Here is a 23,687-nt window from a genome sequence, read left to right as displayed (position 1 = left end):
ATTGCTTCCGACTTATCCGCGTTCAATTTCATGTTAGAAATGAGTCCGTATTCCGAGAAGGCTCGCAACAGGTTTGGGATGGAGACCAAGGGGTCGCTGAGGAAGAACAACATATCATCAGCATATGCTGCCACCTTGTGTGTCGTGCCCTTCAGGGTATACCCACCTATTCCCCCGTCGCGTCTGACCGCCCCCAGGAACGGTTCCAGGGAGAGGGCAAACAAGAGGGGGGAGAGCGGGCATCCCTGCCTCGTCCCGTTTCGAATCGACACCGATTCAGAGAGAGCTCCGTTAACCCGTATTCTTGCGGTCGGGGTCGTGTAGAGGGAAAGGATCCAGGTCATTAGGTGCGGTCCAAAGCCCATAGCCCGGAGTGTGGCCTCCAGATATCTCCAGTCCACTCGATCAAAAGCCTTCTCCGCATCGGTGGAGAGAAGCACGAGCCTTTGCGTGGAGCTACGGGCCGCATGGATGACGTTTAGTGCCCTTATGGTGTTATCCCTAGCCTCCCGGCCGGGTATGAAGCCGACTTGGTCGGGACCCACCAGGTCTGGGAGTGTAGCGCGGATGCGGGAGGCCAGTATCTTCGTGAGGAGCTTCAGATCCGCATTCAGGAGCGAGATTGGTCTATAACTTGAACAGCTCGCTGGATCCTTGTCCTCTTTTGGGATGACGGTGATTGTCGCTGTTAGGGAGTCTCGCGGGAGCGTTCCTCCCTCTAGCAGGGAGTTGATGCCCGTCAGGAATCTGGGCAACAGGACATCCCCAAACTCTTTGAGGTACCTGACCGGTAGACCGTCCGGGCCTGGGGCTTTGTTGAGCTTCGATCCTTTCAGCACCGCCTGTAGTTCCTCTAGCAAGATGGGTGCCTCCAATGTGTCCGCCTCCTCTCGACTCAGTGTTTTAGTGACGTTTTCCCTCAAGAACTCCGACATTCGTTGTTCCCGCCGTTGAATCGTGTCTGGCGTAGTTGCGGTGGGAAGGTTGTATAGGGTCTCATAGTACACCCGGAAGGACTCCACTATTTTGTCCGGCATGTGGGACATCATCTGGTCTTTAGTTCTAATTTTGGTGATATGGTACATGCGTCTCTTCTTCTGGAGCATTCTCGCCAGGAGGCGGCCGCATTTATCCGAGTATTCGTAGAAGAAGCGGAGGGACCGGCGTATAGTATATTGCAGTTTCTGTTGTAGGATGTCGCGAAGTGTCTTTCTGGCGTCCAGGAGGGCCCTATAATCCCGGTCGGACTGCGTGGCCTTATGCGCCTCTTCCAGTCCAGAGATCTGTGTACATAGCTCCGCAATGCGTCTCCGTTGTTCTCTTTTCCTACGTGTGCATATATTGATCATCGTTCCTCGAATCACGCATTTATGAGCCTCCCACGTGGTGAGGGCCGGCATGTCAGGGGAGTCATTTTCCTCGAAGAAAGTAGTTAGCGTTGTGCGGAGTTCAGAGACGACGGCAACGTCCGACAGGAGCGAGTCATTCATCCGCCATTGCCTATTCCTGGGTCTGAAAAGGGGGGACTGGATGCACGTCAGGACCGGGTGGTGGTCGGACCAGCTCATCGAGCGTATCTCGGTCGAGATGAGTAAGTGGAGGAGCTCTTGAGCCATGAGGATATAGTCTAGTCTGCTGTACCGGTGGTGAACCGGGGAGTAGTAGGTGTAGTCCCTGTCACTCGGGTGGAGGGCTCTCCAGCAGTCTACAAGGCCTGTCCTGCGAAACGTGTCTCTGATGTCTCGCAGACCGTGCGGCGGGTAGGAGCTAACGCCTCTGGAGGTGTCGAGGTTGGGTTCGAGCGCGACGTTCAAGTCGCCTGCTGCTACAAGTAGGCCCTCCCGGAAATGGTCCAGTTTGGACATCGTGGTTCTGAGGAATCTATGTTGTCGGGTATTGGGGGCATAGACGCTCGCAAAGGTGTACGTGGTTTCGGCGATAGTTCCTTTGATAAAGATGAAGCGACCCATAGGGTCTGCTTGCGTCTGTGTGCAGTTGAACGGTATGTTGATCGCTATCAGTATTGCAACTCCTGCTTTTTTGGCTGTCTGGTGGTTCGCGAAAAAGCCTTGTATGTACCTGGTGTCTCGCAGGGCTGGACTCCGATCTCCCCGGAAGTGGGTTTCCTGGAGGAATGCGACAGATATCCTTTCTGTCCATAGGGTGCGTAGCAGGTGTGACCTCCTTTCAGGGGCGTTTAGACCTCTGACGTTGTTGGACCACAGCTGCAGCGGCGCCGGGGCGAACCCCGAACCCATGGCGGACACCCGGTAGGTTGGGAGGGGTGGGGAAGAGGGAGAGAGTGGTGTCAGTACGACACAGGAGGAGGAGGTCTGGGATTGGTTGTGAGTGTAGACCTATGATAGGGTCTATGTAGACTTGACACCTGTGGTGGGTATGTCGTGCCGGGGCCCTTACTGGGTGGTTCCGCACTGCCTCCACCAGTTCGGGGAGGATGTCTGTCTGTGGGTGCCTAACCTAGACTGCACCTGCGCAGGTATTCAATGGTGAGTGTCCAGTGAGGTTGGATCTATAATCACTATGTGAGTGGTGTGGTTCTGGTCCCACCCCCCTGGCCGGGAAGTGGTTATGGCTAAGGAGGCATATAGTGTCCGAGAGCTGAGTATTAGTTCTGGTTGTCAGTATTCATGTGCGGGCCCTCGTCGGTGAGGGGATCAGGGGGTAGTCAGGGTGGGTACTATGGCCGTCTTCTCATCAACGGTTAGTCGCCCTGGGCTGGGGTCCCCTGTTCCCATAGGGTGGCTGGCCGAGACGGAGTGGGTACGGGTCTGCATCTTCTGTTGTGGGGTTGTATGGCCACGGTCGGGTCTGGATCTCTGGCGTGGGATGCCTTGTGAGTAGGGGTGGTAACCCACTGCGTAGGGGTGAGGGATGGGGTCCGGCAGTCAGGCCCAGCTATCAGGTGGGTTGTGTGGCCAGCATTGCCCTCAGTCTCCCATACTCGCACCCCCGGGGCACTTTTGACCTGTCGTGGCTGTTGGCTTGGGTACCTGCCCTGAATCTCTACTAGCTTCCCCCTCTGTGTCAGCCTCGTCACTCTGTCTCAATCCCCCTCTGTGTCAGCCTCGTCACTCATGTTCCTATTCCCGGAACCCTCCCCCCTTCCCCCATCCCTCCCACCCCACCCTCCAACAAAACCCCAACAGTCCAGGTCGTCTGACCCCGGCTTGGCCCAAGCAGGGCCGGTGTGTCCCGGAATTGAGGCCCACCACAGATCGCATGTCGAGGGATCATTACAATAACGTGGGGTGGCGTAGCTGTGCAGAGCTGACCATCTGACCTGTGTCCCGGCCCACCAGAGACCCAGTACCCCTCCCAAAGTGTCTCTGCTTCCTGGCATACATTGTTGCCTTGTTTTTCAGTTCAGCTGTTTTATACAAAGTTTCAAGTCTATCTTTATTTATTTATTATTTATTATTGCCATTTATATAGCGCCAACAGATTCCGTAGCGCTTTACAATATTATGAGAGGGGGATTTAACTATAAATAGGACAATTACAAATAAACTTACAGGAACAATAGGTTGAAGAGGACCCTGCTCAAACGAGCTTACATTCTATAGGAGGTGGGGTTTAAAACACATTAGGACAGGAATTTACAATCAAATAAGGTGGGCTGCCCTTTAGAAGAGGGCAAGAGACAGGTATGTGAGGTAAGGGTTAGTCTTGGAGGCCATAAGCTTTCCTAAAGAGATGGGTTTTAAGGCACTTCTTAAAAGATGCAAGACTAGGGGAGAGTCTGATGGCGGTAGGCAGGCTATTCCATAGGAAGGGAGCCGCCCGTGAGAAGTCCTGCAAGCGCGAGTTGGCCGTACGAGTGCGGACAACGGACAGGAGGTGGTCACGGGCAGAACGGAGAGACCGAGAAGGGACATACCTATGGATCTGTGAGGAGATATAAGAGGGGCTAGAGTTGTTCAGTGCTTTATAGGTGTGAGTTAGTACCTTGAATTGACTCCTATAGCATACAGGAAGCCAATGTAAGGACTGGCAGAGGGGTGAGGTGTGAGAGAAACGACTAGAGAGGAAAATCAATCTAGCAGCAGCATTCATTATGGACTGTAAGGGTGCAGTACGGCTTTTGGGAAGACCAATCAGGAGAGGGTTACAATAATCCATGCGGGAAATTACTAGAGCATGGACAAGCTCCTTGGTAGTATCTGGTGCAAGAAAGGGGCGGATGCGGGCTATGTTTTTAAGATGGAATCTACAGGATTTGGCAACATGCTGGATGTGAGGCTCAAAGGTGAGACCAGAGTCAAGTATGATGCCAAGACAGCGCGCTTGCAAGGATGGACTGATGTTGGTACCACAAACTTGGAGGGAGAGCGAAAGAGGAGGATCAGTATTAGGAGGAGGAAAGACAAGGAGCTCAGTTTTTGAGAGATTGAGTTTCAGAAAGCGGGAGGACATCCAGTCAGAGATGGAAGAAAGGCAAGCAGTGACACGTTGCAGGACGACAGGGGAGAGGTCCGGGAGGAGAGATATAGCTGGGTGTCATCAGCGTACAGGTGGTAGTGAAATCCAAAAGAGGTAATAAGTTTGCCAAGAGAGGCAGTATAAAGAGAAAATAGAAGGGGACCAAGGACGGAGCCTTGGGGAACTCCAACTGAGATCCAACTTCATGATTTATTAAATATTTTCTTGTTCCCCTGTACTATTGGCATCTTGAACTGTTTTATTTGTGTTTAGATGTTTAAATATATTCCCGTACACTGTCGGAAATATTTATCCTTAATACTTCGTGGGATGTGCTAACCATCCGCAGTTTCCCAATTTTAAAAATCTGAGGTAATCAGGAATCCCGCGCTCAGCACGGCTCTCCTGATTACCTGATTGGCTGAAAGGCTGTTGCTGTGCAGATGCACAGCGCAAGCCTTTTCAGCTCTGGCATTTGACTCCGGGAGGCTGCCGCATACCCTACCCACTAGCTTTGCTAGCTGGTTATGCTCATCCCTAAGACAAAGAAAGTTTGCAGATCATAGATTCCTGCAAACTCTGATGTTGTCTGCAATATAGTGTGATGATTTTATTAGTTTTGATAACAATAATATTGTCAAATTATTTTTCAGTGAAACATACATTCATCGGTACTCACTAAACTCTAAATTTGTTTAACAGCAATTTAGGGCCAAAATTCTGAGGTATTTATAAACCTCCACACTGAGGATATCCAGCTCTGAATTGCCTTGAAATTACTTAATATACGTTTAAGTACATATATTAGTTTATTTAGGCCCTCCAAATGCATCTAAAATGTTGCATTTACAGCACTATAATCAAATAAACCGTCTGTATGGGCCAGTTCCTGGCTTCAGAGCCACACCCTGTTCTGTTATACTGTTTGTGTTTTCACAGCACAAGGAAAAAACACAGTAGTTCTTAGCAGGAAGGCTTTCAACAAGATTGGTCACTAAAGCTAGCAAATCTTTTCCATATTTCCAACACCAGAGAGAGAGAGATTACAGCAATTGGAACACATTCAGATTTGTCGCACTGGTCACAGGTTTTAAGTAAAAAGAATTACAGGAGATAAAATATTTTAGAAACATAGAATGTGACGGCAGATAAGAACCATTCGGCCCATCTAGTCTGCCCAGTTTTCTAAATACTTTCATTAGTCCCTGGCCTTCTCTTATAGTTAGGATAGCCTTATGCCTATCCCACGCATGCTTAAACTCCTTTACTGTGTTAACCTCTACCACTTCAGCTGGAAGGCTATTCCATGCATCCACTACCCTCTCAGTAAAGTAATACTTCCAGATATTATTTTTAAACCTTTGCCCCTCTAATTTAAGACTATGTCCTCTTGTTGTGGTATTTTTTTTTCTTTTAAATATAGTCTCCTCCTTTACTGTGTTGATTCCCTTTATGTATTTAAATGTTTCTATCATATCCCCCCTGTCTCGTCTTTCCTCCCAGCTATACATGTTAAGATCCTTTAACCTTTCCTGGTAAGTTTTATCCTGCAATACATGAACCAGTTTAGTAGCCCTTCTCTGAACTCTCTCTAAAGTATCAATATCCTTCTGAAGATACGGTCTCCAATACTGCGTACAATACTCCAAGTGAGGTCTCACCAGTGTTCTGTACAATGGCATGAGCACTTCCCTCTTTCTACTGCTAATACCTCTCCCTATACAACCAATCATTCTGCTAGCATTTCCTGCTGCTCTATTACATTGTCTGACTACCTTTAAAACCCCTTAAGGACATATGATGGAAATATTCCGTCATGATTCCCTTTAATAACGGAAGTTGTGTCCTTAAGGGGTTAAGTCTCATTGAAGTGATCTTGGTGCAGTGCCCCTGTTTGCTTAATCCTGCAATGTAAAACATTGCAGTTTCCGAGAAACTGTAACAATTAACTCCATTTCTAGTGACTGTCAACCAGACTGCCACTAGAGGTGCTGCCCGGTGCTTCACAGAGTTTAACTCCATTAAGCGATGTTGGATGTCCTTACACTTTGCATGAGGTTGTCCAGCGTCTTGAAAATCCAAATAGGAAAACATTGATTCAATACTTTCCTATGGAGAAGCCCTAGTGTGCGTGCGGCACTTGGCGCACATGCTCATTATGTTCTCCAATTTGCTGTGACGTCTCGTAAGGAGGAGATCAAGCCAGCGCCGATGGACCTCAGCGATGAAATCAGGTAAGTGAAAGAAAGTGTTTTTAACCCTTTATTCACCGAAGGGAGGGGGTGCGTGCGTGCGTGTGGAGTCAGAGGTCACTATAGCGTTTGGAGTACAGTTTTGTATTCTGAACACTATAGTGTTCCTTTAATAAGAGAGGACCTTATGGGAGACTCAAGGCATTAAAACTTGTTTGGGTTGGTCTCTCCCAGAACAACAGAATAATGCCCTGTTTCCAGCACTGTGGAAAAAAAGGGGAGATGGAAATATATAAATATATATGTATACACACAATGTATACCTGGGGTTATTCACTAAATTGAGAATTGCCAGGAATTCAAACTGAATTTAAAATGTAAGGCCAGAGTAGCTGAACTGAAAGCATAGCTGACTAAGAGAATTTTTCCAGTTTGACTATTCTGGCCTTAAAGTAACACTATAGCGTTACAAATACAAATACGCATTCCGAATGCTATAGTGCCCTAGGAATAGATATGTAAATGGTGCACCTATTGAACTCCAAATATTAGCACATGTGCCAATGTCAGGATTCCTGCTCCAGGAGATGCAAAATAATCAGTATTGAAAATTAAGACTCTAACACCCAGTGATGAAAGGCAGGCCTGTCTTCTTATGACGTCTGAATTAACCCATACTTCACCTTTTATCAACATGCTGGAGTTGTATTTATTTATTTTATTTTTTTGCTATAGTGCCCGAGTGCTGAAAGGGTTAAAAATGTTGTTGTTTTTTTTTGGTTTTTAAATTATTATTTTTTTAATTTTTAATTTTTTTTACTTTATTCCCTTGGCTGAGATCATCGAGCCTGCTAGGCTCTTTCTTGCAATTAACAGAGTGTGATGTAAGAAATGCTAAATTAAACACACTGTGGAATATGGGAAGATTAAAAATGTCATCTCTTTGTTGAGGAAGTTTAGGGAGGCTTTGTGTTTCATAGTCACTCACAGGTGGTGTGGTTAGGATAAAACAAAGTAAACGGTATTAATTAACAAAGTGATTTAACCCCTAAATGGCAGATAATTGAGCAGTTTTATTGCAGGTGCATTAACGTAATTTCATTGTGTTGATTGGCAGCATGGAAATGCTGCCCTGTATGATGGATAATATATACGCTACAGGATTCCTGATTGAATTATCCCACGATTTACTAGCTGCAACATTGGACTTCTACAGCAGGGCACCACTTTCTGTATATTGGCCATCAATTTGTTTAACCCCTTAAGGACCAAACTTCTGGAATAAAAGGGAATCATGACATGTCCCACATGTCATGTGTCCTTAAGGGGTTAAATATTATGTGTCCAGGAAAACATGGTGGATATGGTATCCTTGGATATAAAGTACCCGATTAATGATGATTAATATATCAAAGTGATGGTTAGAAAGACATTGCCTATAACCATTTCATCTCTGGCACTGTCCCTCTACCAATGTTTCTTTTTAGCAGTTTAACACTAAAAAAAGGTCCCTGGTCACCTACCTCTGGAGGTATGGCTAGGGCAGAGATTACACACTTTCTCCTAGTTATACTAATTCATACAAGCAAAGGGCGCTGTGTTAGGCTGGAGACAACCAGCTGACAGTCTCAGCCACTCGCAGACACCCATTGGCACTCATTAATCAAGATAAATAGAGATAGAGAGGCATCGTCAGTAAGTAAATCCTTTGGATGCAATGATGATAGATATATATATTACACACAGTGTAAGTTAACGGGGATTTTGTTTTCCAAATGTGATATTCCTATTTGTCATAAAACATTACTGCAGGGACCATAAAACTATTTTGAGAGAATATTTCTAGGGAAAATAACGTGGGGATCTTCAGTGTGATTGCCCTACATGAAATGACTCAATTAAAAGTTAGGATGATTATAAGAACATTGAAGCTATTTAGAGGATCTACTTTCAGGTCATGATGTAAATTAACCTACTTTGTTAAAAGTTATATTACTGAGGATATTAAATAATGCCATGTTTGTCTTTAGATTGGGCCCATTTTGCTAATCTTCTTCCATTCCGATACAATATAAAAGTGAAAAAAAACAAAGCAGTTTTAACATTTTTAAAATAATTTGTTTATATTTGCTATCATACTATTGGTGGTCCTGTCTGATTTATTTATGTTGTACGGTACATCAACAATATACCGTATATACTCGAGTATAACCCGAGTTTTTCAGCACATTTTTTGTGCTGCAAAACGCCAACTCGGCTTATACTCGAGTCAATGTCTGTATTATGGCAACTTACATTGCCATAATACAGACAAGGGGCTGGCAGAGAGCACTTACCTCTCCTGCAGCTCCTGTCAGCTCCCTCCTCCTCCGCGCCGGTCCGGTCAGCTCCTCTGTCAGCTCCCAGTGTAAGTCTCGCGAGAGCCGCACTATGACCCCGCGGCTCTCGCGAGACTTACACTGGGAGCTGACAGGGGAAATGACCGGACCGGCATGGAGGAGGAGGAAGCTGACAGGAGCTGCAGGAGAGGTAAGAGCTCTCTGTCAGCCCCCTCCACTGAACTGCCAATGCCACTGGACCATCAGGGAGTGAGAGCCCCCTCCCTGCCATGTATCAAGCAGGGAGGGGGGACGAAAAAAAAAAATAATATTAAAAAACAATAAAAAATAATTTAAAAAATTAATATAACAAAAAAAATATTATAATAATTAAAAAATAATAATAAAAATGCCCATGCCCCACCAAGGCTCTGCATCACACGAGTATATACGGTAGTTTATCTGGAGTGCCTTAATAAGGAGTGGATGTATATTTGCAGTTTAACCCTTATTTACTTTACACCATGGGTGCCCAAAAGGTAGATCCCCAGATGTTTTAGAACTTGATGCATTGCATGCCTTTTTATGCCTTTAGAATGACAAAGCATTATGGAAGCAGTAGTTTTAAAACATCTGGGGATCTATCTTTTGGGAACCCCTGCTTTACACACATTATTATGGAGCTTGTGTTTGTTTTCTAAGACACTGAGTGATAAGGAGTTGTATCATTTAAAGGACCACTCTAGTGCCAGGAAAACATACTCGTTTTCCTGGCACTAGAGTACCCTGAGGGTGCCCCCACCCTCAGGGACCCCCTCCCGCCGGGCTCTGGAGAGAGGAAGGGGTTAAACTTACCTCTTTTTCCAGCGCCGGACGGGGAGCTTTCCTCCTCCTCTCCATCTTGATCGCGACGTCATCGGCTGAGTGCGCATGCGCGGCAGGAGCCGCGCTCGCATTCAGCCGGTCGCATAGGAAAGCATTTACAATGCTTTCCTATGGGCGCTTGCGTGCTCTCACTGTGATTTTCACAGTGAGAAGCACGCAAGCGCCTCTAGCGGCTGTCAATGAGACAGCCACTAGAGGATTTGGAGGCTGGATTAACCCTCATTATAAACATAGCAGTTTCTCTGAAACTGCTATGTTTATAAAAAAAAGGGTTAATCCTAGAGGTACCTGGCACCCAGACCACTTCATTAAGCTGAAGTCGTCTGGGTGCCTAGAGTGGTCCTTTAATGTTTAAAGGGAGTTTAGTGTGAGGGGCACTCAGGGTCTAAATGGCAAGGGCCAATCCATTGATTAGCAGACATTTGATTCCTCCAATGCAGGAATTTGGGCACAAGCCTCCCCATATAATATAAGTAATTCAGCTAAATTGTAGCCCCAAACATACTGGTTTCATTCAGTTTTTCCAGTTCGCATGATATGGACCAGAGTAATTGCGCCTAAATCTTTATGTTACCCCAAATCACTATTTTTTTTTTTTTTTTTTTGATATCCATGAACATATTTATTCTTTCGTATAAGGCTTAGATGCATGTAATATATAATTATTTGGACAATGTTTAGCAAAATTCCACAAAACAAACTCCAAATCACTATTTAACACTCTAAGGCAGGGGTTCCCATGAATTTTTCCAGTGGAACTATTTGACATATTGCGTTGTTTTTTTTGTATGTGCCGGTGTGTGTTAAGGTGTGTATATCTGTGCTTCTATGTGCCATTGTGTGTGTGTGTGTATGTGTATCAGATACACACTGGCACATAGATACACACACCTTGACACACAGTGTGTTTCTGTGTGTCAAAGTGTGTGTATCTGTGTTTGTATGTGTCTATGTATCAAGGTGTGTGTATCTGTGTTTCTATGTGCCAGTGTGTATGAATCTGACACACAGATACAAACACACTGGCAGATAGTGGCACACAGATACACACATTGGCACAGATACACACACCTCTGTGTGTGTGTGTGTGTATCTGTGTGTCAAGGCATTTTTTGAGCTGAAGAGGCCTGGGTGCCTATGGTGTCCCGTTTAAGTATGAATTGACATTGTCTGGTGCCCTAGAATTGAGCAATTGAAGAGCATGCAGAATTTGAGGTGATGCCAATAAGGGAACTTCATTCATTAGCAAGAAGGCTGACTGTGGAATATTTCCTAAGACAACTGTCATCAAATGTTCACTTTTTTTAAATACATTTTTTTATTATTATCTGGCTGAGCAGCCATGTTGGGTCATTCTCTATTGTTATCTGACCAATCGCTGCTCAGCATAACTTGCCTGTTGTAAGGTTGAGCAGTAGGTGGTCAGAAACCAGTAGAGACTGACCCATCATGGATGCTCAGAAGGATTAAAACTTTATCAAACAAATCAATATACATCAGTTTAGAAAATCATTGTTTCATTAAATGTAATTTTATGCCTGAATTTGTGGTAAGTACTGCAGTGAGCATCTTTTTAAAGTTACAGTTTCAAATTAAACACACAAGTTTAACCCCTTAAGGACACATGACATGTGTGACATGCCATTATTCCCTTTTATTCCAGAAGTTTGGTCCTTAAGGGATTAAGATACATATTACCTGTGCCTACTATCACGGAGAGTCAAAATACTTTTCTTTAAAAGACCTAGCCGCACATCACACCTGATGTTTATAAGTCCCTTCATCTTTTGTGTTTTACTTGTAAATCTTTAAAGGGACACTATAGGCGCTCAGAACATTTTATCTCATTGAAGTGGTCTGGGTGAAGTGCCTATTAAGTTAAGGACAGGGCATATATTTCTGTATTCTTAATGCTGTAGTGTTCCTTCAAAGTTTGATACAGTAATCAACTGAATCAAGTCTATGCTATTCACACTTATTCAGTCTGTCTGTCCTAAAGATTGTCTTATACCTCATCACACCATCACCTTATGTACTTACCTATATGATGTAAGCCAAGACTGCAGGTTATATACACACAAGGAAATCATATATTATTGAGCAGTTGTGTTATAAAATATTAAAGGTACATTGTGCTGTCTGTTATATGATCGTTGCATTGAGCATACCTGGTGGTTATTTGTTGTAATTACAGTTCAGTTCTTCACGAGTCTTTGTTATAGAGCACATTAATTTTTATGTCTGTTACAGAGGCACAGAAGCCACTTTAGTTTCAGAAGCAGACAAGTGATGCTCTTAGATTTTGTCTATAGATACACATATGCTTGTAAGTCTATTTATACAATACTTATTTTCAAAGTGCCACATATAAATACATAATGTAATCTTAGTTTAGCTGATTGTATTGCAGTTTGACTGAACTATTCACAGAAGTAAACTCAGTTTGAGAAATACAAAGTTATGTCTGTCTCTTTTGTTAGTAGGACAGCAAATGCATAATTACTCACTCCTGGCCAGATTACTCCTCCGTAGCCTTCAATGGACTCCTGAATTGTAATTTGGTGCCCTGCAAACCAGAATTGCTCCTTGGCAAAACAGGTGTAGATAGTGGGAGCCCATGCCTTGTTGGGTTTGACAGATGATTTGTAGTCACATAAGATGTCTATGAGAAAACACATATATATCTAAGTTAGCACAATGTAGTTGTATCTTGAGCTTGTTTGCACAGGTACCCGACAACCTTCTGTTCACATACTCCCGCCTTGTATTGATATAACTTCTTGGTTTTTAGTCAAACTATTGTACATAGATGCAAAACCTGTTGGAACGTTCTAAATAATATAATTTATTTATGAAGTATGCTATATTTTGTGAATCATGAACAATTAACATTTTTCTTTATATGATATATTAACCCCTTAAGGACCAAGCTTCTGGAATAAAAGGGAATTATGACATGTCACACACGTCATGTGTCCTTAAGGGGTTAAAACTCCCTTTTCAGTAAAAAAATTAACCAATTTCTGTATATATTAATGTACAGTTACTACTTATTTGTTAAATTTAACCGAAGAAAATTAAATGGTAACTATGACATGTGCAAAAATGTGGTCATCCTATTAGCATGCTTCTTTTAGCTACATAAGTCATAATTTGTCTCTCATTTTCATCACAGAATGCTTGTAGTTTAGACATGCTTATATTGTCTCTCATGCATTGTATGTTTGAAACCAACCGAGACTTTTAATAATAATCAGGGAATTGCCATGGGTGTCCGCAGGAATTTTTCCGGAGGGGGGGGGGGGGCATAATTGTAGTGACATCTATGTTTAAACCCTTTTTGCAGGAGTGGACTGGGGATACAAAGCAGCCCTAGAAAAAATTGTATGCCAGTCCCATAACTCATGTGTGTCTGTGTGTCTGTGTCTGTGTGTGTGTGTGTGTGTATATATACACCCCTCACATTTTTGTAAATATTTGTTAGATCTTTTCATGTGACAACACTGAGGAAATGACACTCTGCTACAATTTAAAGTAGTAAGTGTACAGCCTGTATAACAGTGTAAATTTGTGGTCCCCTCAAAATAACTCAACACACAGCCATTAATGTCTAAACCATTGGCAACAAAAGTGAGTACACCCCTAAGTAGAAATGTCCAAATTGGGTCAAATTAGCCATTTTCCCTCCCCGGTGTCATGTGACTTGTTAGTGTTACAAGGTATCAGGTTTGAAAGGGGAGCAGGTCTGTTAAATTTGGTGTTATCGCTCTCACTCTCACTCATACTGGTCACTGGAAGTTCAACATGGCACCTCATGGCAAAGAACTCTTTGAGGATCTGAAAAAAAAAATTGTTCCTCTACATAAAGATGGCCGAGGCTATAAGAAGATTGCCAATACCCTGACACTGAGCTGCAACACGGTGGGCAAGACCATACAATAGTTTCACAGGAAAGGTACCACTCATAACAGGCCTCGCCATGGTTGACCAAAGAAGTTCAGCGTCATATCCAGAAGTTGTCTTTGGGAAATAGACGTATAAGTGCTGCCAGCATTGCTGCAGAGGTTGAAGGGGTTGGGGATCAGCCTGTCAGTGCTCAGACCACACGCCGCTCACTGCATCAAATTGGTCTGCATGATTGTCGCCCCAGAAGGAAACCTCTTCTAATGATGATGCACAAGAAAGCCAGCAAACAGTATGCTGAAGACAAGCAGACTAAGGACATGGATTACTGGAACCATGTCGTGTGGTCCAATGAGACCAAGATAAACTTATTTGGTTCAGATGGTGTCAAGCGTGTGTGGCGGCAAACAGGTGATGAGTACAAAGACAAGTGTGTCTTGCCTACAGTCGTGCATTGTGGTGGGAGTGTCATGGTCTGGGCCTGCATGAGTGCTGCTGGTACTGGGGAACTACAGTTCGTTGAGGAAAGCATGATAGCCAACATGTACTGTGACATACTGAAGCAGAGTATGATCCCCTCCCTTCAGAGACTGGGCTGCAGGGCAGTATTCCAACATAAAAAAGACTCCAAACACACCTCCAAGACGACCACTGACTTGCTAAATAAACTGAAGGTTAAGGTGATGGACTGGCCAAGCATGTCTCCAGACCTAGACCCTATTGAGCATCTGTGGGGCATCCTCAAATGGAAGGTGGGGGGGCGCAAGGTCTCCAACATCCACCAGCCCCGTGATGTTGTCATGGAGGAGTGGAAGAGGACTCCACTGGCAACCTGTGAAGCTCTGGTGAACTTCATGCCCATGTGGGTTAATGCAGTGCTGGAAAATAATGGTGGCCACACAAAATATTGACACTTTGGGCCCAATTTGGACATTTCCATTTAGGGGTCTACTCACTTTTGTTGCCAACAGTTTAGACACTAATGGCTGTGTGTAGAGTTAGTTTGAGGGGACATCAAATTTACAACGTTATACAGGCTGTACACTTACTACTTTAAATTGTAGCATAGTATAATTTTTTCAGTGCTGTCACATGAAAAGATATAATAGAATATTTATAAAAATGTGAGGGGTGTACTCACTTTTGTGAGATACTGTATATATTTTATTATTTCTTTCTCTAATTCAAAATATTGGTTCTGTCAGGTAAAAAATTTAATTATACAGTAAGCATACTCACATGCAGACACATAAAATCTCACTGACACAAGTAGACAGACAATCTCATTGATACACAAACTTATTGACATAAAAACACAAGCTCACTGATGCACACAAATAGGCTCACTGACAGACAATCTCGCTGACACACACGGCAAACTTACTGGTACACACATACAAACTTAGTACAAACTTACTAAAGACAAGCTTCCTGTCACACACACACACACACACACACACACACACACTCATTACAGACAAGCTTACTGTCACACACATGCTCCCTACAGACAAGCTCACTGACACACACACCCTCAAGCTCACTGACACACACATACACATTACAGAAAAGCTCACTGATACACACATGGTCACTACAAACTCACTGACACACATTCTCACTACAGAAAAGCTTGCTGACACACATTCTCACTACAGAAAAGCTCATTGACACACATGCTCACTACAGACAAACTCACTGACACACACATGCTTACTACAGAAAAGCTCATCGACACACACAAGCTCACTGACACATATACACATGCTTACTACAGACACGCTTACTGACACACACATGCTTACTGCAGAAAAACTAGCTGACACACACACATGCTCACTGCAGAAAATCTCACTGTCACACATGCTCACTGCAGAAAATCTCACTGTCAGTGTCATGCTCATTACAGAAAATCTCACTGTCACACATGCTCATTACAGACAAACTCACCAACACACAAGATCACTACAGACAAGCTCGCTGACACACACACAAGCTAATTGACACACATGAACATGCTCACTGACACACATGCTCCCTACAGACAACCTCTCTGACACACACATGCTCACTATAGACAAACTCACTGACATACACACAAACTCACAAAAGACAAACTCACTAACACACACACACACGTGCTCACTGACACTCATACTGGAGGACCACTAATGCTGTGAAATATATGAGCCTGTTGGGCTCTGTGGTGGTGCAGGTTGGGATTGTGGACAATGCTTCATTAACAGCATGCTGTCTAGTGGTAGCTTTCCAGTGATATTCGGTAGTCTTCGGTAGTCTGCTGGTCAATGACTGCTCGTTTTTTCTAGGATCATTTCCCTTATATCTGTTGTTATGCCATCTTGGGGTATGGGTTCAGGTTGGCAATTTTCTGCAGGAATGTAGGTATGGGAATTTCTTCCTCCTCATGGTGCATGGTTGATTTCTTCTGTAGTTTGTTTAATTACAGTTGTGACACTAGGATTTTCTTGAAGATGTTCAAACGTTGTGTAACCAGCTGTTTTAGTGTTAGGGTAGAAATATGGGCTCTTATTCATCTATAGCTCCCACATACGTTTCATGTAGCCTCTCTCTCATTGGGTCTGCTGTTATAGTAGCATTTAAGCAGGTCTAGATTCTCGCTCCGTGTCCAGGAATGATTTGTTCCAGTAGCCCACTTGTCGTCAGATTGCCCTGGTTCTTGGTGTGTGTATATATATATATATATATATTATTGGTATATTTATTTTTCTAATTCAAAATATTTGTTCTGTCAGTGTAAAAAAATTAATTATACAGTAAGCATACTCACATGCAGACACAGAAAATCTCACTGAAACAAGCACACAAGTAGATAGACAATTTAATTGATACACAAACTTATTGACATACGCTCACTGATACAAATAGGCTCACTGACAGACAATCTCACTATGGGAACCCCCAGCACCTCCCTCTAGCCCATCCCACCTTCATTCCCTCGGACTGAGCTGTCACAGTCCGAAGGAAAATTGGCTGTGGGGACATGTTGAAAAGTCTGGGGGTATGGGCAAGTGCCCCCTCTTGCCTCCACATGCGGACGCCTATGGGAACTGCTAAATCTATCCCAAAACCTCAGTCTTTCCTATCTCAAAGTAGTACATGGCTAATTTTGAGATGTAGTTTTGATCACTGTCTTTTAAACTTCCGTTTCCTCACTGGTTTGCAGGATTCAATAAAATGTAATACAATCCTGAATTCTACAAGATTTCCTGTGCCACTGGGAGCCACAAAACTCCAAAGTAAAATAGATTTGTTCAATGCTTACCAGTTGGCAAGGTGTTTTACACAGCATACGCATAAGCAAAATAAATGTAATCTATATTTTCAGTCATTAGCCTTGGGTCAAGAGTGTCACCTGATGCTCTTAGCCAAGGCTACAAATCCCAGGCACCATGTCAAATAGGATTTTTGTCCTGGTGCCTAGGATTTGCCAGCCCGTTCAGCCCCCGAGGTAGTTAGCTGTCTATTAATTGATGAGGGAGAGCATGGGTGTGCGGATAGGCAGAAGGCTTCTAGAGGGTTGATGCAGATGCGCAAGGGATCTCTAACCTCCCAGCTTTGATCCCTCTTGCATCCTCCAGTAATACCGGGAACCGGAATATGAAGTAATTCCGGCCCTGGCATCACTAAATAGCGCTGTGGGGAGATGACTGATACCCCATTGGAGCCCAGGGAATGACAAACCACTCCAGCTCTCCCAAAGGTAGGGAGGCTGGATGGTCACATTAATGTATGTGATTGCTGCAGTGTCAGTGAGTAAGTGAGTGTCTCACAGTAAGTGTGTGTCAGTGAGTGTGTCTGTTTAGGTGACCGGTTCCCCTCCAATCACATAGGAAATGGGTTGTTACTCATCTTTTTTTCCCATCCTGTTCTGGTGTTTCTGCAGCTGGCCCTGCCTCCATGACTGTGATCATCAATCTTGATGGTCTTTCAATTCAATGCTTTCCCATAGAAAAGCATTGGGAGGCTATTACGCATGTGTGGCAAAACGCCACGCTGCACCAATCATCATCTTTTTAGAGAGATACATTGAATCAATGCATCTCTATGGAAAACGTTCCGCACCTTCATACAGAGCGTGTAGATGCTGAAAGTAGGTGCTGTGCTCTAGAGATGTTACTAAGATACAATGTAAATACTGCCTTTTCTCTGAAAAAGCAGGGTTTACATTATAAACTGTGCAGGGACAGGCTATAGACACCAGAACAACCACTTTAAGCTGTAGTGGTTCTGGTAACTATAGTGTCCCTTTATGAATTGTATTTTTGACATTTAAAAACCTGGCTCTTGGGGGGCGGGGCCGGGCGGCCATGTTAGCAGGCTGCAAGTCACTACGGCTCCTGAGGAATCCAGCTAATATTGGGCAAATACCCACTTAACAGCCTGAAACACCCTGGAAACTCGTGGCACAAGATCCTGGAGTGTCCCGGTGCAGCTAGAACACCTGATATCGGGTGGATCTGGGTCCCGGTGAGATGCTCTGGGGCTTGGGGACTGAGGCCTACCCGGGAGGGGAGTGGAGCAGACGGCCGCTGCCTCGCTTTCCACCCCGGCTAAAATGAATCACAACGCAGCTGGGGCCCTCCCGGACCCGTTCACCCCCCTCTGGACCGGTGGGGGTTATCCCGGTCCCCACCAGGCCAGCAAACTCCCTTAAGGCGCACCTGGGTCACTCGGCGCCGTCCGCCAATGACTACCACGCGGCGTCAACAAAATGGCCGAACGAGATGCGACTTCCCCACAGGCCGCTAGAGGTGGGCTGTGCAGGCCGTGCCAATGCAGACCCCACACACCACACAGCTGAATCTATGAACACCCCCAGAATGCAAATGTGGTGGAGAGGAGAAGACGGCAGCCTACAACTCTACCGCCTATTCGCACTGCAAACTCAGCATATGCCCCAAGCTAGAACGCCTTACCTCGGCCTCCTACCACCGAGACCGTGGACCATCACAGGGGGAAGGCCCGGAAAGGATATCCCCTTGTAACAGCTCATTTACACCGCTACTCACACCTGGACATTGTGGACTGTACAGCACAACACCCGTACTCACCCCATGACCGGGTAACACGACCATGCCTGTGAAAAGGATGCCTATCAACAACATGCACGACACAAGCAACAATGGCTGCCCTAACTCCACACGACGGAAGACATGAAAGGCACTCACCACAGACAGCCTCACCAAGGGACACTCTGGCGGCATGCACCGCCACACGGTAAGTAATGATACAGCCAAACCGGCAACACATAGCGGTCTTTTCCACCCTGATTATCGCAGATAACGACCCAATGTGCCGCGATCTGCCTGGTGGCATTTTATTTTATTTTACTCTACTTTATCTTATTTGAATAATTGCCCTAGCTGAGCTACTTACTGGATAAAAACGTCTGTACGCATGTCTGTTTTCCACAGGATCTTACTAACTGCACACCCAGCTTACACCTAACTAATGTAACATCATGCTAGAATAACCGCCCACTTTAGTTGTGTTAGTATTGTGAGCCTGGGTAGCAAAGCTCTAGTCTAACCTGTGGAACTAATCTCCTGTTATTTCATGTTATTTCATAATTGAATATACTGCTTGCTCAGTAAACAACTATATGCCGCTGGTTTAATGCCATGCTCGCGGAAAACCACGATAATATTTTCAGCCAGTTAGGCAATGTTTAAACGTCTCTAATCACTGCTATACATGTTGGAATCACAGCATGTTTATTGTACTAAGCTGGATGACCCCACCGTGACCCAACACAATAGACAAGCAAAGCTAGCCTGTGCTAAGTATGTTTATGAACCTTAATGTGTTACTAGCCTGTTTTATCTCTTTAAAAAAAAAATTGTGTGGTTACTTTATGCCATGACTATGTATGCCAATGACACACCTGTAAACGCTGTCGTGGCGCTACAGGTCTCTCTGTTAAACAATCAAAATGCACAAGAAAAATAAAGAATTTATAAAAAAAAACAAAAAACAGGCTCTTAATTCTTTTTGCTGGCTCTTACATGCCAAGCAAATTTGTCAAGCCCTGTCTTCGCCAATATGGGTGAAACTGACACTGCTAATTAGAGACCCCCATTAGGTCCCAAACAGTTAGGCCATGAGCCAAGGGAATGGCACCATCAGTCTAATGGCACCATAACCACTACATTGGCATGTGGAGATTATGATGGCCTAACTGCTCTTTTAAGATTCAGGGCCCATACATGCCAATCATTACAGGATTGGAAAATATCCAAGTTGGGAATATTGCTAAACTTGAAAAGTTTTTCAAACTGCATTATTTTGGTCAGTGTTTTCTAAATCGAATTTTCAATTCACTATAATTTGCCATTAGCATACACGAATTACATGAAGAAACATCCTGGTTTAATATAGATATACGAAATACAGTTGTATTTAAAATTATTCAACCACCTTTGAAATTCAGGTTTATTGTCAACATTTACAGAATTTCACCTGTTTGCAATGAACAAATCAAACAAAAGCAAACAAAATAGCTCAACAACGAATGCTTCAACTGGTTTCCCCAAATGCAACTTATAATGACTTCTCCAGTCTCAAAATGATTCATACCCATGGATTTAAACCCTCACATCCGCACAAATATGCAAAACAGGTGTCACTTTTGACTGCATGTTAGGAATAAGTCAAAAGAATGGTCCACAAAGTTAAGAAATTAGATCATCATAAACAGGGAACAAGATACAAAAAAATAGCTTGGGCACTGAATGTTACCAGAGACTCCACTGGAAGCATGGTTTGCAACTTCAAAGTTAAAGGAACAGTGGTTACACTACCTAGATGGGGCAGAAAAAGGAAGCTATTAATGGCTGCGAAACAATTATTTTGAGAAGGCAGGTTATGAAAAACCCTTGAGTAACTGCAAAAGACCTGCAGCAAGACTTGGTGGCAACAGGCACTGAGTTTTCAATGAGCACAGTAACGTGCGTTCTAAACACAGAAGGTTCCAATGCCAGAACTCCAAGACGTACACCACTACTGACCGAAAAGCACAAGAAGCCCATAGAAAATCTCTGTTGGGATTTGAAGAAGGCAGTTGCAGCACGCGAACCCAAGAATATTACTGAACTGGAGACGATGACTCATGACCAATGGGCTAAGATTCCTCAGGAACACTGCCAGAAGCTGGCGTCTGGCTATGTATCTCAATTGCAGCAGGTCATAACAGCAAACAGGTGCTCTACTAAGTACTAAAGATGCTTGCCATGAATAAGGTTGAGGCTGGAGTATAAGTTGCATTTTCAGTTAAATTTGGGGAAACCTCTTGAAGCATTTGTTGTGTTGAGCTATTTCAATTGCTTTTGTTTGATTATTTCATTGCAAACAGCTGAAAGTCTGTAAACATTGACAATACACCTGATTTTCCAAATAAACCTGATTTTCCATGGTGGTGGAATAATTTTGATTACAACTGTATGTTTCTGAAACTAAATTTCTCTAAAACTGAGCTCCTTGTCTTTCCTCCTCCTAATACTAATCCTCCTCTTTCGCTCTCCCTTCAAGTTAGTGGTATCCACATCAGCCCATCCTTGCAAGCGCGCTGTCTTGGTGTCATACTTGATTCTGGCCTCACCTTTGAGCATCACATCCAGTATGTTACCCAGTCCTGTAGATTCCATCTTAAAAACATAGCCCGCATCCACCCCTTTCTTGCACAAGATACTACCAAGGAGCTTGTCCGTGCTCTAGTAATTTCCTGCATGGATTATTGTAAACTTCTCCTAATTGGTCTTCCCAAAAACCATATTGCCCGCTACAGTCTGTAATGAATGCTGCCGCCATACTGATTTTCCTCTCTAGTCGGTCAAATCACACCTCACCCCTCTGTCAGTCCTGACACTGGCTTCCTGTATCTAGTGATGTCGCGAACACAAAATTTTCGGTTCGCGAACGGCGGACGCGAACTTCCGCAAACGTTCGCAAACCGGCGAACCGCCATTCACTTCAATGGCTAGGCAAATTTTAAAACCCACAGGGACTCTTTCTGGCCACAATAGTGATGGAAAAGTTGTTTCAAGGGGACTGAACACCTGGACTGTGGCATGCCGGAGAGAGATCCATGGCAAAACTCCCATGGAAAATTACACAGTTGATGCAGAGTCTGGTTTTAATCCATAAAGGGCAGAAATCAGCAAACATTCCTAAATCACAATGGATATGGATTGACACCTGACATGACATATTGACACCTTGACATATGGATTGACACCTGTCCTCAGAGTCCCTGAAACACACTGACAGAGCAGAATAGGGACTGTTCCCCCTACATAGGGTCACTTGGCAGATATGGATTGACACCTGTCCTCAGAGACCCTGATACACACTGACACAGAGCAGAATAGGGACTGTTCCCCCTACATAGGGTCACTTGGCAGATATGGATTGACACCTGTCCTCAGAGACCATGATACACACTGACAGAGCAGAATAGGGACTGTTCCCCCTACATAGGGTCACTTGGCAGATATGGATTGACACCTGTCCTCAGAGACCATGATATACACTGACACAGAGCATAATAGGGACTGTTCCCCCTACATAGGGTCACTTGGCAGATATGGATTGACACCTGTCCTCAGAGACCATGATACACACTGACAGAGCAGAATAGGGACTGTTCCCCCTACATAGGGTCACTTGGCAGATATGGATTGACACCTGTCCTCAGAGACCCTGATACACACTGACACAGAGCAGAATAGGGACTGTTCCCCCTACATAGGGTCACTTGGTAGATATGGATTGACACCTATCCTAAGGATCCCTGATACACACTGACACAAAGCAGAATAGGGACTGTTCCCCCTACATAGGGTCACTTGGCAGATATGGATTGACACCTGTCCTCAGAGACAATGATACACACTGACACAGAGCATAATAGGGACTGTTCCCCCTACATAGGGTCACTTGGCAGATATGGATTGACACCTGTCCTCAGAGACCCTGATACACACTGACACAGAGCAGAATAGGGAATATTCACTAAATGCCAAACATTGTTATACAGGGGAATATTCAGTAAATAAGGATAAGGGGGGGGGCTACTGTCCTCCCGCCCACCCCCACCTGTGAGCGGTGGGTGGGGGCCATAAAAATAATGAGGAGGGGGAACTACTGTATGATGTTGTATCGATCAGGTAGTGTAAGGGTTACGCCCGCTTCACAGTGACAGACCAAACTCCCCGTTTAACGCACCGCAAACAACCGCAAACAGTCCACTTGCACAACCGCAAACTCCCCATTTGCACAAGGTTGGATACCAAGCTAGCCATGTCCGTTCCTTGTCCTCACTGATGTCATTGAAGGTCTCTAACTCCACCCAGCCACGTACAACACCAAGGGTCCCCGAAAGTATGCTAATAAACTGAAAAAAGAAAAAATCTCCCAAGAAGGAGATCTAAAACTGGCATAGGAAAAGGTTAGACAACTATAATAAAGTGGTACCTACAAATCCTAGTGAGCATAGGTGTATAATAGAGGAAGAAAGGAAAACCAGAGTAATGCTTCCTAATACCGTGGTTAGTACCCTTTGTTAAAGTAAATTAAATAATGGACAAAAGTCTTTATTGTATCATTTATAAATAACAAAGGGATACTATACTCATTCCCCTATAGTGGCTAATTGTGTAATAATGGTAATACTATTACCTATTATATAATTTTGCTAGGGGCAAGGAAATTCCCTCTAAATAGATGGGTATAGGCAGAGAGTATGGAGACCGGAGTGATGCTGTCATAAAAAGTGTCAATAAGGTGATATAAAGTTAAATGTATCACAGACACACAGCCACCCTTTCTCTTAGCTAGTTTCCAAAAATGCTGGATAGGTAGAAGGGCTATAAAGACTCAGAGAGGTCTAAGAAGAATCCTCTAAACTAGC

At 44.2% G+C, this 23,687-nt stretch overlaps 1 protein-coding gene across 1 annotated transcript in view; it reads right to left on the bottom strand.

The window, feature by feature from the left end:
* The window catches only part of LOC134600824 (protein-lysine methyltransferase METTL21C-like), a 46,478-nt gene that overhangs the window by 10,480 nt on the left and 12,311 nt on the right, over positions 1-23,687 (bottom strand). Inside the window, exon 2 of the mRNA XM_063445216.1 lies at positions 12,343-12,497. Within this exon, the coding sequence (XP_063301286.1) occupies positions 12,343-12,497 (155 nt within the window). The remainder of the gene's footprint in view (positions 1-12,342; positions 12,498-23,687) is intronic.

This window comes from Pelobates fuscus, chromosome 1 (assembly GCF_036172605.1).
Source record: "Pelobates fuscus isolate aPelFus1 chromosome 1, aPelFus1.pri, whole genome shotgun sequence".
Lineage (NCBI taxonomy): Eukaryota > Metazoa > Chordata > Amphibia > Anura > Pelobatidae > Pelobates > Pelobates fuscus.
The sequence above is the reverse complement of the archived record's forward strand: the minus strand, read 5'-3'. Positions and strand labels throughout refer to the sequence as shown.